Below are 15704 nucleotides of genomic sequence, written 5' to 3' on the forward strand. Positions count from 1 at the left end.
TGTGTGTGTGTGTGTGTGTGTGTGTGTGTGTGTATGGGGGGTACAAAGTCACTGACTAGGGATGACCTGCTTCAGGCCAACAGGAAGCAAAGGAGCAGGATAGACAGCAGAACTTCAAGTCTCGGAGGCTGACTTAAAGAATTTTAATCAAAGCCAAGGAAGAGGAAAAGATGGAAAGTCGACCGAGTAGTCCCTGGTGTCCCAAAGCTTCACAAAACAAAGAGAGAACATCCAGTGTACAAATGTACCTGGGAAGGCTTGCTTCTTAGAGAAATATGCAGAGACACACAGCCTACATCAGCATACTACATAGTGATGGAGTTTGTATCCCCTATAAACTATGGTAAACATTCCACATGTAGAGAAGCATAAAGCAAATTATTTTGAGCCATTCATATACAGGTTTGCAGAAGCTTTGGACACAAATAGTGACCTTCTAATGGGAAGTATTCAAGGGGATTTGAGCATTTTCTTTCTTCATGGATGCAAGAAAGAACTGTTTTATAAGTTGGGATGACTCATTTCAAAAGCCAAATCAAGAAGGATTCAAACCATTGATGCAGAGTGTAGAAAAGTTTTAACCCTGTACGTCCCATTTTATATTAGGGTTTGAATTCTGGAGGCTTGGGAGCGGGGCTGTAAAGTTTACTTGTGTTGTCTACTTATGTTTTCTTTTAAGCAATAATATATTCAGTGGCTATTTTGAGACTCCAGTTATGTCTCGTTCCAGGAAATGCAAAATCAATGGAAAATTACAGCTCAAAAATTTCACAAGAAAAACAACCACAATTTACAAATCATGGCACACACACACATATATAAAAGTATTTAAAATAAGCAAAACCATTTCAGGGAGACTTGTTTCCACTACCCAATAGAATAGTCGAGGAGTCGCTACTTTGTAACTACTTCTTACTAATCTTGATGTTTACAGGCCAAGAATAAGGAAAAAAGCCCTCCCCCACCCAACACCCACATCACCATCAAACACTATACAAAATACTATAAGGCAGCTGTAGAAGAAGTGGAAAAATTTTCAAAGGAAGACAATAAGTAGGAACATTGGTGCAGCAGACAGAGGAGGGCATGGGAAACATGAGCTTTATTTCTTATTTCATTTGTAATTAAGAAAAACACTTAAAACCATTTCCTGACCCAACGCTGTTATTATATAGCCCTGATTATGTCCAGTGAGATTTTTGATGCTCAGAGTCATATCTAGGTTGCCAAACTTGAAAAGGCTACTTCCTGGATTGCCTTAGCAACACACAGCATGTAACCCTGGAATGGGCTTTTAACAGCAGAAGTACAGGCTTGGAGAAGAGAGTTGAGATTACTCATCTCCGAGTTGGGGCGGGGCAGGGGTGGTTGGGGAGGAGGCAGTGTTGGTCCTCTCAACCACCACTTCCTTGAAGCATTCTTGGATGGCCCCAGCTCATACAGTGTTCCTTCCTTGAAATCCTCGTGTGCTTCACTAACCAACCACTTGCCATCCCTTCTTTATCTTACAGTCTCAACTTTTTTGTTCGCTTTCGGAGACAGGGTTTCTCTGTGTAGCCCTGGCTGTCTTGGAACTTGCTCTGTAGATCTGGCTGGCCTCAAACTCAGATCCACCTGCCTCTGTCTCTGTGCCTCTGTGCTGGGATCAAAGGTGTGTACCATCACAGCTTGGCTCAGTTGCAACTTTTTAAGGGGTCAGTTTTAAGCTTATCTAAATTCTTCTATGATCTCAGGAGGCATTTGGCTATTCAGAGACTGCAACATTTGGCTGTTGAAGGGCAGGGCCCTCTACCACAGACACAATGGCCAGCAGAGTCTGTAACAGGTGTACTGTGCAGACAAGCCATGGCTTAAACAATAACCCCGAGAGAGTATGCTTTTATTCTTTACTCTTGCTGGGCAACTTTCAGGATGGTCGGTGGAATTAGTATCAGGAGTTCAGTTTACAGTTCACCCACCCTCTTTTATAAAGGACCTGCCTTCTGTTTTCTTAGAACAAGAGAGGGCATTCAAGCTCACCTGTGCAGCCAGGCACTGGGCCCAAACCTTACATCACAGGAAAACCAAGACGGAAAACAGCTAGATATCTGAGATCACAAACCCAGACTCAGAAGGCCACTGCTTTTAAGAAGTTGGCAGACGCTTCTGCTGTGGGGGGAGGGGATTGTTTATGGTTGCTGGGGGAAAAAAATACCCTGCAAACAGTCAGCTGCTCTGCTGAGAGGCAGATGACCAAACCATTCCTCAACTGTGACTCAGCAGAGGGCCACAGGTGGCCACTGTATTGATCACTGCTGAGACCACAATGACTGAGAGTGACAGCTTCAGCTCCCAGGTGTGACCCACAAGAAAAGAAAGCGGATCAGGAAGGGACAAAAGGACAGGGTTTTGTTTTGTTTTGTTCTATTCTGTTTTCTGTATAGCAGGGGGCTGTCCTGAAACTCAACTCTGTAGACCAGGCTGGCCTCGAACTCAGAGATCCAGCTGCCTCTGCCTCCCAAGTGCTGGGATTAAAGGCTTGGCCACAGGGGCAGGTTTAACTCTTCAGATATTTTGGAATAGGGAGAGTGAGGTGTCCTATTTCTGTCTCATGGAGCAAGGATGGAGTGAGCATCCAGATGAGATGGGGGTCTCTCCAGTTTAGTTCCTAGCCTGCTGAAACACAGTGGGCTGTTATCCTATTTTACTAGGGCAAGTCACAATAATGCAGCGGGCTGGACCCCTGCTGTGTCATCCTGGAAAGAAGCTAAGCTTTTTATATAGAAACAAAGAACTGGGATATTAGATTCAGGCTCCGAAGATGGATGGTTCCAAGGAGGAGAAAGATTCTGGTGTACTCCCTTCTCACTTAGTTGAGGAAAAAGTACTAGGTATAACTGTTAATTTCATTCGCTGGGAAAGAGTCAGGTGACAATGGTTGGTAATTTGTCTCATTTTCCATGCATAAGATTTCTTTAGAGTGTTCTAAACTCCCCTGGGACTTGCTCAAAGGACCTAACACAAGGTTAATATATTTGATTCTCCTGGAAGGCCCCAAGTTCAGTGATTTGTTTCACCTCATTAAGAGACAAAGGGAATTCAAGCATTACACATCACAAACAAATGGGAGGTACGGGAGGTCCCGTTGCTCATATGACCACAGTTTCTTGATAATTAATCACCAAACCTTCATTCAACAAACCTAAAGCAACCACCGGCAAATCTCACTCAGTGTCACCTGGCACACTCACAACAAGTCTCTGTTGAAGTCAGCTTAGGGATGCAGGTTTTGTGTGTGTGTGTGTGTGTGTGTGTGTGTGTGTGTGAATCAAAGGACAGTGGGAGAGGAGGGCACCTAAAGGTGACTTCAACTGCCTCTCCAATCAAACTTATGGGTTCCTCAGGTGTCCCGGAGTCAGCTGTCCAGGTTGGGGATTGATTCTCGACCTCATACTCTAACGAGTGGGCCCTTGCTCTGACCTCAGATTTTCCACTAGACGGCGGAGCTCAGGTGAGAGTTCAAGTCTGGGTGGTCTTACTGCAGCGGGCAGGCACCACTAAGGATGGGAGTGTGCTCTCGGTATAAAGACCGAAAGGGCCACGGAGGAAACAGGTGCAAGCGCCCGGTCCTTCCTGAAGCAGAGCATTGTTCTTGCATTTCTTCTCTGCCTCCCTCCGCAGCCCCTAAGCGTCACCACAACGACCCACTCCCACTCCGCGAGCTGTCCCGGGGCCCATCGGCTGCCCCTCCCAGTCACTCTTTTTTTTTTTTTTTTCTCAGCCCACTCAGCCGTCGACTGTGCGTGGGAAGAGCCTTCATGCACTCATGGCAGGGCCCGTCATCCGGCTTGTGACTACTACCGCTCTTGTACTCTTGGGGTCCTGTCACAGGACAGTGAAAGGCAAACAGCCAAGTCGCTGGCGCCCACTTAAAACAGTAACTGAGATTCCGGGATCTAAAGGAAGACTCCATGAGCTGTGCGCCTGTGTTCAAGTGTTTAGGGACATAATCCCCTACTGCCAGATTGAGGGATCCTGCGTTCTGTATGGGATCTTTTCTTCTGGGAGACACTGACCTCGATCAGGAGGAGACACTAAATTACCCATCTCTCGTGTTCTGGCGACCTTTGCCGAAATCCCGGCACCTCACTCCTGTCCCTTCAGTCGGAAACCTCCTCTTTATTCTGGCCCAGATCTGCTTGCTCTCCTTCACCTGCCCCTGAGGTGCGCACTTCCCCACTCGTCCCCGACCAGCTAAAATCGGTTTTGTGGGGCTAGAAGTCGGCGAATGTCCTCACCTGCTGAGGTCGCTCACGAAGCTGCCGCTTTTCTCATCCAAGAAGCGCTTCCAGCCGTCCGCCGTCTTCACCCAGCTCTGGCCCGGGGACCGCCAGTCCTGTCCAAGGAACGGCATGGTACCGAGCGCGGACGCGACCAACGGACGGGACGGACTGACAGCCAGGAACCGGCCTGGCTTGCCCAGGGGATGCGGCGCGTTGGGAAGATGCTGGGGAAAGACGCAGGCGGCGACCCGGACAAGAGTGGGGGAACTAGTGTGGAGGGCTGCGGATCCCGGGTGGGCGCGGGGATCCTTGCACTCACAGGGGCGCAGGCGCTGAGGAGGGTCGCGTGTCGCCTCTGGACTCCGGGAATGCTGCGCGGCTGCCGGAGCGCAGTATTTATCCCGGGCCGCTGCCCCGTCTCTTTGTTGCCGGAAGAGCCGCCTGCTCTTAGCCCGGCCCCCCCCCCCTGCTCCCCGAGGCCACGTGGCTTTGTTTATGGGCTCGCCTTGTTTTCCGAGGCGCCCGCGGCTCTCGCTCTGCTCGCAGTTGCACAACCTTGCGCCCGTGGAAACTTGAAGCCGCATGGCCAGGCCAGATGTCCCGCTGACCCTCGGTGCCCTGGCACCTCTGCACCTCCCCTACTCCCCCATCCGGCGTAGCTGCCGCCACCAAGATCCAGGCTTTGCACTCGGCACTACGTCCCCTCTACGGGTCCCGGACAAGCAGGGTGTAGCAAGGAAGCCTAGAGAGTTGGGAACCGTCAGTCCCAGGGGATCTGGAAGCGGCGGGGACCGATCTTTGCAGGCAGATCAGCCTTGGGGGAGGCCAGAGCGTCTGGGGCTGGGTAGGGGTGCAGTCTTTGAACCTCTCTTACTGCCAGTACCGACTCCAGGCGCCAGGGTGTGCTAAGTGAAAGAGGGGACCCAGTGCGGCAGGGGCGGGGAGGGACTACCCCCACCCCTTCCGCCTTAAAGCTGTCATTTGATGCGTTTGCTGTCAAGCTGGACTACCCCAGTGGCAAAGGAAGGGGAAAGAAGAGGCCCCGCAGCGTCCGGACCCCATGGCGTTGAAGTGAAGAGCTGAGACAGTCTTGGGTCCCATTCTGAGGGACTCTGGGCAAGCAGCGCTGGCGTCGAGGCGCCTGGTTCAGAACAAAGCCTCCAGGGTCGTGGAGTCAGGAAGGAGTCTCTGGCTATGCTCAGAGTCTCTGGCAACTTGCCCCAGTGCCCCAGGGCTGGGTTTTTCTGCAGTGGAACCCTCCTTTCTTTTCCTTTACGCAGTTCAATTCCTGGTGTCCTCTGGCTTCTAGCTATAAAGTCCTCCTGGGTTTCACGGCCACTTCAGAAAGGGAAGAGAGTCTGTTAAGAGCGGTGGCCAGTCTGGCTGATTATACTGGTTTTCAGGTGAAAGGCTGTGGGGTCCTCAGAGACAGTTGAGTCCGTGATTACCTAGGGTCTTATGGCTACTTCTCAACTCAGAGTGATCCTCCCCATCATGCAGAACATAAACTCCCTTTTATTCTAGAGACATCTCAGCCCAGTGCCTTACCAATGGCTTAGAATTGGCCATTCATAACCACCCCGTCTGCCTCCCTCCTCTGAGTGAGTGTGCATTTGTGTGCCCGCTGAGGCCAGAGGTCAATGTCAGGTGTCTTCCTTGATCACGTTTGGCCTTACTTATCTTTGGGGCAGACTCATTGAGCCTGGAGCTCATCTAGTGTCTGTGCTGGCAGGCCGATGAACCTCTGATTCTTTGATTATTGTCTCCCAGCACCAGGATAAAGATATAGGTGCTTTAATGGGTTTGTTTGTTTGTTTACATGGTCAGGACCTCAGGACTGTTCATCAAGCACTGTGCTCATGGAGACACTGTTAATCGTGATTTGCACGGGGAGGGGGTGGACAATTCCACCACACTGAGGCAAATTTGAAGCAAGCTTTAATTAAATACTGACCAAGATAAATTTTGGTCAGGACCACTCCCTGGAATTCCCAGCTTAGCGGCCCCTAGACAGGTTTTACAGAGGCCTATAAGGCCATTGTATTTTCCCAAGTGGCTTTGATATTTTCCAAGGACTACAACTCCCAGCATTCCAAGAAATTACCTAGGCCTTGTCCCAAGGCCGGTGGGACTTGCAGGCTAATTTTTGGGTCTTATGATATCTCTCTACCAAATCAACTCACCAGCCTCCCCATAAGCAATTCTTGTGTGAATAAGCGACAACTGCCTTAGGGTGACTTCTGGCCTCCCATCATTACTAGTCAGACCTGGGAAGTCACATCACCTGGACCTACATGGCACTGGGCAGAAGCAGAGAAATAAAAGCATGTTGAGAATTAGCTTCCAGTTCTTTTTCTTCCACAGCCCTGCTGCCTCTGTAGCCAGTGGCAGTGTCTCTTCTACTGTGCCTTGAGGCTGGGTAGGCGGAGGAACTGAGTGTGTCTTGTGGGTTCTGTGTTGCAAGGGGGAAGGAGATGTTTTTAGTGAAGTCTGTCTTCAAGTAGCCAGGATTTTCTGATTTTGGTTTCCCACCATAAATAATTTATTAGTGCAGCAATAATAAAAAATGGCTTGTAAAAGCCCTGCAGAAGATCCCAAACAAATGTTAAAACACTAACCAGGCTAAGCAATGAGGCAATGCTGGGTCTGAACTTTTTGGGGGGAGAGCTGATATCTGCAAGAGAATACAATTAAGGGATGCAGTTATTAAAGATGCAGGGGGCTACTTCCAGGAAGAAACCACAGAGGTTCAGAAGACAGAGGATTTGAATGTCATTCTACTAAAGCGGCTTGCGCTTTGGTGGATGAACAGCAAGAGGCTTCAGGTACTCAAGACAGTGTTGTCAGAGGGCAGAGATGCGGGGCCTTTCAGATCGTTTAGAAAGTGGAGTAGTTAGGGCTATTAGTGCCATTTTTTTCTCTTCCCTCTTTGTAGTAGGTACATGTATCTACACTTTTGACCTGGCAACTTGCAGAGGAGTAGAGGACGCCTTGGGTAAATGTGTAAAGAGCAGATGAAATCCTGAGTGTATACTGTTGACATGTTTACAGGTATGTTCTGGGCCCAAGTGCATTAGACCCCTGGGAGTGACAAAGCCTTCTCCAAATTTTGCTCAGGAAATTGGCAAAATCTTGTTTGTTTGTTTGTTTATGTGCTATGTAACAGTTTCCTCCAAGATTAAAACATTTCATCCTGCCGGGAAGTTTTTTTTTTTTTTTTTTTTTTTTTTGAAGGAGGGAGGTGAGCAACTCAAAACAGCTTTAGGAAGTTCCTAAAACTGACTAGATTCATTAGGATCCTCCCTGCCAGTAAGCAATAAAGATGACTGAGAGTCATCCTCAGAGACAGCAAGTTGCAAAGGAGACAGTCAGCCAAGCTGTAAAAAAAGACTCTGAGACCAGACCAGTAGCCAGGAAAAAGCACAGCTCACCTCCTGGCCTGGAGAAGGGTTAGATCGGACCTTCTTGGAAAGGACACTCTCCACCCTGTTGAGCTGCCTATAGGCTGTGCAGTGTGCTCCAGGTTCCCACCTTGTGAGTTGTCACCCATGGCGGGGTGGGCCCTGGTGATGCAGCTGTCTCTGAGTCATTTTTGCTCCTGTAAGTAACCCCTCACCCATATTCCTGTAAGTAACCCTGAAAACACTTGTCGATTTACCAAGCTGGACTTTGGTGGTATCCATCCATACTTTGGTCTGTCATGAGTTCTCTGTCTAGGGTGAGTAGACATGTATTGTGTCTCCCCAGGAAAAGTTTTGTTACATGTCACTATGGCCCGCGAATGATTGTCTATGAATGATTGGCCAGTGTGTATAAAAACTATCAGCCATAGCTCCCTCCTGTGATGACTGCAGCTTGAGACTCCTCGCCTACAGAGACCTTCCACTGAGACTAGGTAAGCCTGCCGCTAGCTTGTATACAATCGGCCCGCCTCCTTGATTCAGGTGTATAAAATAAAGGTTGAGTTCCTGGGCTGCTCCTGTTGTTGATGTATGAGTGCATGGTCCAGCCCACCCAATCCCAGAGTTTCTGCGCCTATGCCTGTATAGCCTTTCTCCATTCTCTTATGATCCCTGTCAGGTTTCCAGAACCAAAGCCACAAAGCCATGGCAGCATCTGGGTGAGCAATGTGTACCTTTTATGTTATTGGTCATGTGACTTGCTGGGGCCAGGACATCCTAGGACATATGGTGAGAGGGCAGAGGTTACTTGCCCGCAGGCTTGAGCGTTCCTGTTCTCTACCCATCCATACCCTGGCTAGTCAGTCATCTTTGAACTGCTTGAGTGGCACCAGATGTCCCAGGATGTGACACATGAAACAGGTATCTCCGTTAGCCTACGTATGTTAGCAAGAAATGAATGTTTCTTTTAGAATGCTGCCGAGTTTTGTCCCACAATGTCATCTCCATAGATGGCTGTTAGCAAGAATCAGGTGGCTGAAATTGGTGCAAGCTTTTTTTTTTTTTGTTTTTGTTTTTGTTTTTTATCTCTAAAATTCAGACAAAAGTAAAGCAATCATTTTTTCTCCTCCCTCCCTTCTTCCCTTCCTCTCTCCTTCCCACTTCCCTCCTTTTCTTCCTCATTCCTTTCTTCCTTTCTGGCTAAGAACTCATCTTTGGAAGCCTCAGTGTTTATCTTGAGTCCTTCAACTTTCTCTTTTAAGCAAACATTTTAAACTTATGTGTGTGTGTGAAAGAGAGAGGGAGGGAGGGAGAGAGAGAGAGAGAGAGAGAGAGAGAGAGAGAGAGAGAGAGATTGTGTGCCATGTGTTTTCTGGAAGGGTCCAGAAGAACATGTTATTTCCCTGGAACTAGAGTTACAGTTGTGGTGTGGGTACTGACTGTGAACTTAACTCAGTTCTTCTGGAAGAGCAGGCTGTGCTCTTAACCTCAGAGTTGTCTCTCTAGCCTCAATCTTACTCTTTCTTAAAAAAAGTGTGTGTGTGTGGGGGGGAACTATCATGCTTCAACTCTTTGAAAAATATAGTCCCGCTGCTTTAGATTTCCTCTACTATCAAAAGTCTAACTGGCCCCTTCTTCAAAGACAGGTTTCAGTTAGGAAGGCTTGCGATGCTGGGCCCTTGACGATGGCTAACTTGTTGGGCTGTGTCTGGTTGCAGCTCGGCTGCCTTCGCATCCGATGCTGGCTATACTGTGCAGGGACTGACTGGCAGCCGTCTTCTAGCTGCACAGTTGAGAATCACCAGAACAGAGCTATGGATGCCGCAGCGTTAGGCTGATGACACAGAGGCGGATGCATACTCGAAGGCTCTCACCAGGCACAGTCCTGATGCCAGAGGTCTTGGCATCACCACAGTACCTGCCATGATGCACGATGCATGGCTGGCAGCCAGTTAACAGTCATCAGCTGTTGGCCTGACCTGGAAGGCTGCTCTTCCCATGGCTTCCACCTGTGGTCATTTTACCAGGGACACTGGGATAGCGTCCCATCCTTGACCCTGTAGCTACCTGTTTCTAACAAAGGTGTCTTATGGATGGATTGGTGAAAAGAAGAGAGATTGTTAAAGGTGGCTTCTTAGAGAAACCCATGTGAATGTGCTGTCCTGCTGATGGCCGACATTGGCCATCATGAAGACAGTGCTGAATATTTTGCCAACCCTGTCCTGCATAGTCCTGCTTGCAAACCTGTGACCTAGGATGAACAGATAGATCCAGGCGACTGTTTTTTGTTTTGTTTTTTTTTTCCCCAAAGCTTTTGTGGAGTGACTTCTCACTGAATTGCAATGGTATTTTGTCTTTTTTTTTTGTCTCTGTTTCTGAAAGGGTATTTTTTTTTTAATGTGAAAAATACTTATCAGCCAATGCTGTAAGTTAAAAATAACTTGCTGGTTGGGGTGGGGTAGGGACAAGAAACCACCGGATCTGTTCGAGTTAGTGACTTTTACAGAGATGAGCCGCATGAGCTCAGGGTATTAAGCTTGACCTGCTGGCGGTGTCACAGGAATGTATGTTTAATGTCACAACAATTTGCATATGGCCTTACAGCCCTTCAGTCAAGGGCGGGGCACCCTTAAAGCAGTGTGAAATGCTTCTTCGGAGTGTATTTTAGCAGGGCTGGCCAGCCGTGAGTTATTTTGGAGGCTTTGGCGGCTGTAAGCCTCGCCAACTAAACTCACGTCAGTCAGACATATGTCACTGAAAATATCCTCATTACTTTAATGAGGATCACTTGGCATTCCTCAAGTGTGGGCCTGGCTCTGCTTATGAGAAAAAGTCAAAAGTGTTTTTGTTATAGCTCTCTCACAGGACAATTGCACATTCTTTTGTTGAAAATTATTTTTACTATTTAAATATCTTTAGTTAAACACACACACACACACACACACACACACACACACACACAAAATCATGCAGGGCCCAAGTATGGAGGTCAAGAGGCCAACTTGTGAGAGCTGGTTATCTCCTCTGTAATTTGGGTCCTGGGGAATCAAACTCAAGTCATCAGGCTTGGTGACAAGCAAGGTGGAACCTGCTGAATTCATAGGTAGCCAGAAAAGACTTTGAGACAAGGCTAACTTTTTTTTTTTCCTTTGAGAACCAATTAATTTGATTGGGATTACACACAGGAATGTGGATGAACCGATTAAAGCTACTTCAACTTATTTATTCACAGGGATATGGGTGAAGGCTTACTTACAGGAGCAAAGATGACTAAAAGACATCACCAAAGGCCGGACTAACTTGTGTATAATCTAAGCAAGTAGATAAGACTAAAATATCACACTGAGGGAAGGACAAACTTCCATCAGTAACTTCTTGTTCTCCTTCCTTATTACTAGGTTATGGGGGCTGGAGAAAAGGCTCAGTAGTTGAGAGTGCATACGGCTTGTGGTGGTTTGAATGAAAATGGCCCCCATTGGCTCTTAGGGAGTGATGTTATTTGAAAGGATTAGGTGTGGTCTTGTAGTAGGTGTGGTCTTGTTGTAGTGGGTGTGGTCTCACTGGAGTGGGTGTGGCCTTGTTGGAGGAAGTGTGTCACAGGGGCTGGGCTCTGAGGTTTCAGAAGCTCAAGCCAGGCCACCCACCCCCTCTTCCTGCCACCCGCTGATCCAGACTTAGAACTCTCAGCTACCTCTCTAGCACCATGTCTGCCTGCATCCACCATCCTTCCCACCATGGTGAAAATGGGCTAAAACTTTTGAGCCTACAAGCCAGCCCCAATGAAATGCTTTTCTTTATAAGAGTTGCAATGGCCATAGTGTCTCTTCACAGCAATAGGACACGGACTAAGACTGCTCTTACAGTGGACACAGGTTTGGTCCCTGGCATCCATCCTGAGCAGCTCACAACTGCCTGAGACCCGAGACTCCAGCTGCAGAGGCATCTGACACCTCTGGCTTCTGGGGGGCCCTGCAGTCACATGCACATACCGCCCCCCACGAACATTTTCCTAAAAATCAGATAAATCTGTAAAACCTCGGTTTCATTAATTAATTAATTAATTAATTTTTGAGACAATGTTTCATGTAGTCCAGACTAGTCTTTAAAAAAAAAAAAATCTCTGTGTAGTCAAGATTGGCTCTGAGAACTCCTGACCCTCAAGCTTTTACTCTCAAGTGTTGGAGTTACGCTTGTTGCCTGCCATTCCCCACTGAAAACTGTGTTCTCAAATAAGAGTTTGTTTTGGATATTACGTTCACTATGGATGCACAGCTTTCAGGACAAAATTAGTGTGTGGTACTGATTAAGGTGAGACTCGGTAATTCTCTGAGTGGTACTTGGAATTGTTGGACAAGACGTTGTCGTTCTGCGATCTCACAACCACAAATACAGCTTGCACTGACGTTTAGGTAGACATAGTGTCTGGTGGCTTACTTAATACCCAAAATGGTCACACAGCTTTGCCAGTTAGCTGCCTTTACCACCAACTTTACAGATGAAGAACTGAGCCATAAGTGTGATAGTGACTTAACAGTGTTCTTGCCCGGCAGTGGTGGCGTGCATGCCTTTGATCCCAGCACTTGGGAGGCAGAGGCAGGTGGATTTCTGAGTGTGAGGCCAGCCTGGTTTACAGAGTGAGTTCCAGGACAGCCAGGGCTATACAGAGAAATCCTGTCTCAAAAANTTTACAGAGTGAGTTCCAGGACAGCCAGGGCTATACAGAGAAATCCTGTCTCAAAAAAAACCAAAAAAAAAAAAAAAAAAAAAAAAAAAAAAAAAATTCCCCCCAAACCTAAAACCAAAAACCAAAACAAAAAACAAAAAAACAAAAACAAAACCCAAAAACAAATGAACAAACAAAGAAACAAACCAGTGTTCTTAAAAATCAGAGCAGCACCTGGAGACAAGCTTTGGTCCCAAGAAGTGCTGATGTCCACAGAACACAGACTCAGTGTGCTGTCAAAGCAGTCCTGGGAGTTGGGTGTCCGTGACAGAATCCAGGGCTCATGAATGAATGGCAGGCAAGCACTATACCAATTGAGCTACATCCCCAGCCCTGCTCATTATTTTGACAAGTGCTTGTCATCACTGCCTGTTGTGACTGGTTGACCTGAGTGAGCCTTTAGTGAGTCAGGTTAAGTGTGTTTCCTTGGGTGAGTCAGCCCCATGTATATGGGATCCCAGAGCAGTCCTTTGACCTGTTTGTGGTACTGAGTTCACGTCTGTACATACATATGTGTTACAGAGGTGATAGTATGGTTCTTTGACAACACCATCAGAAGGCTGATTGTTGACAATTCCATTTTTTTTTTTTTTTTTTGCCAAGAAAGAAATCATCATTATCCCCAGTTTCCCTGGATGTGTTGTATCTATCTTGTACATATCTGCTGCCTGTTGTATCTGTAGTCGTTCAGTTCACCTTGCTCCCTGTTGTATACCAGAGGCCTACTGGTATGTGATTTGGAGTATTTAGAATTGCATTTCCAAGTTAACGCTCAGCGGTTGCAAACTGTAAATCATTTCACTGCCAAATCAGATGATTCGGTAAACATAAGAACAAAACAAGCCCAAAGGTTCTTTTTAAATGACAGTGCATTTGCTTAAGAAAGAAGAAAATTGAGTTTACAAGAATACAGAACAGTCATCTTCCTTTCCACCCTGACTTCAGCCTGAGAAATCAGGTCCCTTAAGGGATATATTATTTTTAACCAGCCTTTGCCACCCATAGTAATTTAAGAAATAATTAATTTAGTCTTTTAAACATCTGCTTTGCTAAAAGTGGCATTCTATTAAAGCCCATTGCTTTTTGTTTTCTGACTGTATATTTATTGATGAGCTGGGGCATAATTCGTCTCCTCTGCCCCCTCCTCCCTAGACTCTGTCACCCAAGCAGAAGGGGTGATTATCTTGAATTCTTGTCTCGATCATTTTACAGGTAGTAAAATTTATTATAGAGTGTCATTCATTCCCCGTCATGCCCTGCTGTGTTCCTGGCAATATTCTAAAGCTTCCTAGGAAACCCAAACACTCAGGGGTTTTGAGGCTCCGTAGGTCTGTGTATCTAAAGGAGTGTGATCTGAGCAGTGAGAGTGTAGGTCCAGGTCTGTGTATCAGACACCCAGGAGGACTTGTGTGGTTTGAATCTTTTATCCCCCAGCCCCCACATAGACTCATGTTCTGATTGGTCCCCACCTTGTGTTGTTTGAAGACCATGGGCCTTTAGGAGATAGGAGATGACTGGTGGAAGTGGGGCTTCAGGGATGGGTCTTTGAGGATTAGACCCACTCCTGATTTCTGTCTTATGCTTTCTGCATCTTGGCCTACTGGCATATGAGGAATTCCTGCCACACATTCACACTGCCATGGACTCCCCCCCCCCCCACCACGACAGACTGAAATCCTTCCAAAATCATGNCCCCCCCCCCCCAAGCAAAACTTTCCTCTTTGGAGTTGTTACTGTCACATAACATGAAAGTGACTAATTTAGGGGGACAAGCCAACTAACCCAGCCTGGAATAGCAAGAGGAAACTTGCAGTATTGGCTCTTGGGTTAGGTCTGCATATCAGGGTTGGAACTGCCAAGCAACTGGAGGCGAGCTTAGGAAGGGGCTGGGCATTCTAGGTAGAGGCATTGAGAACAGCCAAGCATGGGGCTGGTGAAGGAGAGGATGTCAGGCCAGGAGTGAGCATAGCTGGCAATGGAGATACAGTTAGTGGGACGCTTCAGAAGGCTCCATGGGCCATGGTGGAAAGGCAGGGCTTCATGTGAAGTAGTGGAAGCCCTGCAAGAGTAGTAGGTCGGAGTCACCAATGGGTAGGCTATTGGAAGATCACTCCCAGGGGTTGGAGGGATAGACAGAAGCAGCGCATGGCAGGAGGCAAGAGACAAGTTAGGAGGTTGGGCACCAGAGCAGCATAAGTAGCCACTGAGGCTAGTTGGAAGACAAGTACAGAGAGATGCAGGGATTGATGAGGTGGAAGGAAGAGGAAAGGGAAGCGCCCACGAGGGTGTGATGGTGCTCACGTGAGATTTAGAATCACCTAGGAGACATATCTGAGTGTATCTCTGAGGTGTTTCCTGAGACATTTTACTAAAGGAAGGCTAAGCGCAAATGTGGGTGACACCCCCAATGGGCTGAGGTACTGGCTTGAATAAAAAGGAGAAAATTGAGTTGACCACCAACATCCCCCACCCTCCCTTTTTTTTTCCTTTCTGGCTGTGGCTAACTGTCTCAGGTTCATGTTGCCACATCTAGAACCAGCCCCACGGTACAATATATCCTCAGACGGATGCTTTTGCAGATGTGCTGGTTGGTTTTGTCCAGTGTCACAACCTACAGCCGCCTGGGGGGAGGAAACCTCAACTGAGCAGTTGCCTCCATCAGACTGCCCTATGGGCATGCTTATGGCGGCATTTTCTTGATTGATGTGGGAAAGCCCAGCCCGCTATAGGTAGGGCCATTCCCAAGTAGGCGGTCCTGGATTGTATAAGAAAGCCGGCCGTGCGAGCCATGGAGAGCAAGACAGCAAGCAGCTCCTCTGTGGTCTGTGTCACCTCCTGCTCCTGGGTCTGCACTGATTTTCCTCCATGATGGGCTGTCATGAGGACACGACGGCCCAATAAACCCTTTCCTTCTCAAGTTGATATGTTATCACAGCAACAGAAAGTAGCTGTGCTACTTTTGAAAAGTAGCTATATAAACAGATGTCAAGATTCTGGTTTATTTAGGTGAAAGAAAAAAAAAAATCTATGTTGGATGTTGTGCTGAGGACTAGAATTTGACTGTTCTGAGTGAGACTCACTCTTGACTTTAGGGCTAAGAACGGGACAAACTCTGTTTCTTGTAGCTTGGGAAACTGCACATGTTATTGGAGGATTTCCTCTGAACAGAACTGCCCAGACCTGCTTAGAGGGTTAGGGACTCTACATGGGTTGCCATTCCAAAGGGTCTTCCTTCCTTCCTTCCTTCCTTCCTTCCTTCCTTCCTTCCTTCCTTCCTTCCTTCCTTCCTTCCTCCCTCCCTCCCTTCCTCCCTCCCTC

The 15704-nt window shown here is 47.5% G+C and overlaps 1 protein-coding gene across 1 annotated transcript in view; it reads right to left on the minus strand.

Annotated features, from left to right (window-relative positions):
- The window catches only part of Fbxo32 (F-box protein 32), a 32807-nt gene extending 28098 nt beyond the window's left edge, over nt 1-4709 (minus strand). The window contains exon 1 of the mRNA XM_021216813.1: nt 4278-4709. Within this exon, the coding sequence (XP_021072472.1) occupies nt 4278-4393 (116 nt within the window). The 5' untranslated portion in view covers nt 4394-4709. The remainder of the gene's footprint in view (nt 1-4277) is intronic.
- Nucleotides 4710-15704: the final 10995 nt, after the last annotated feature.

This window comes from Mus pahari, chromosome 17, assembly GCF_900095145.1.
Source record: "Mus pahari chromosome 17, PAHARI_EIJ_v1.1, whole genome shotgun sequence".
NCBI classification, from domain to species: Eukaryota; Metazoa; Chordata; class Mammalia; order Rodentia; family Muridae; genus Mus; species Mus pahari.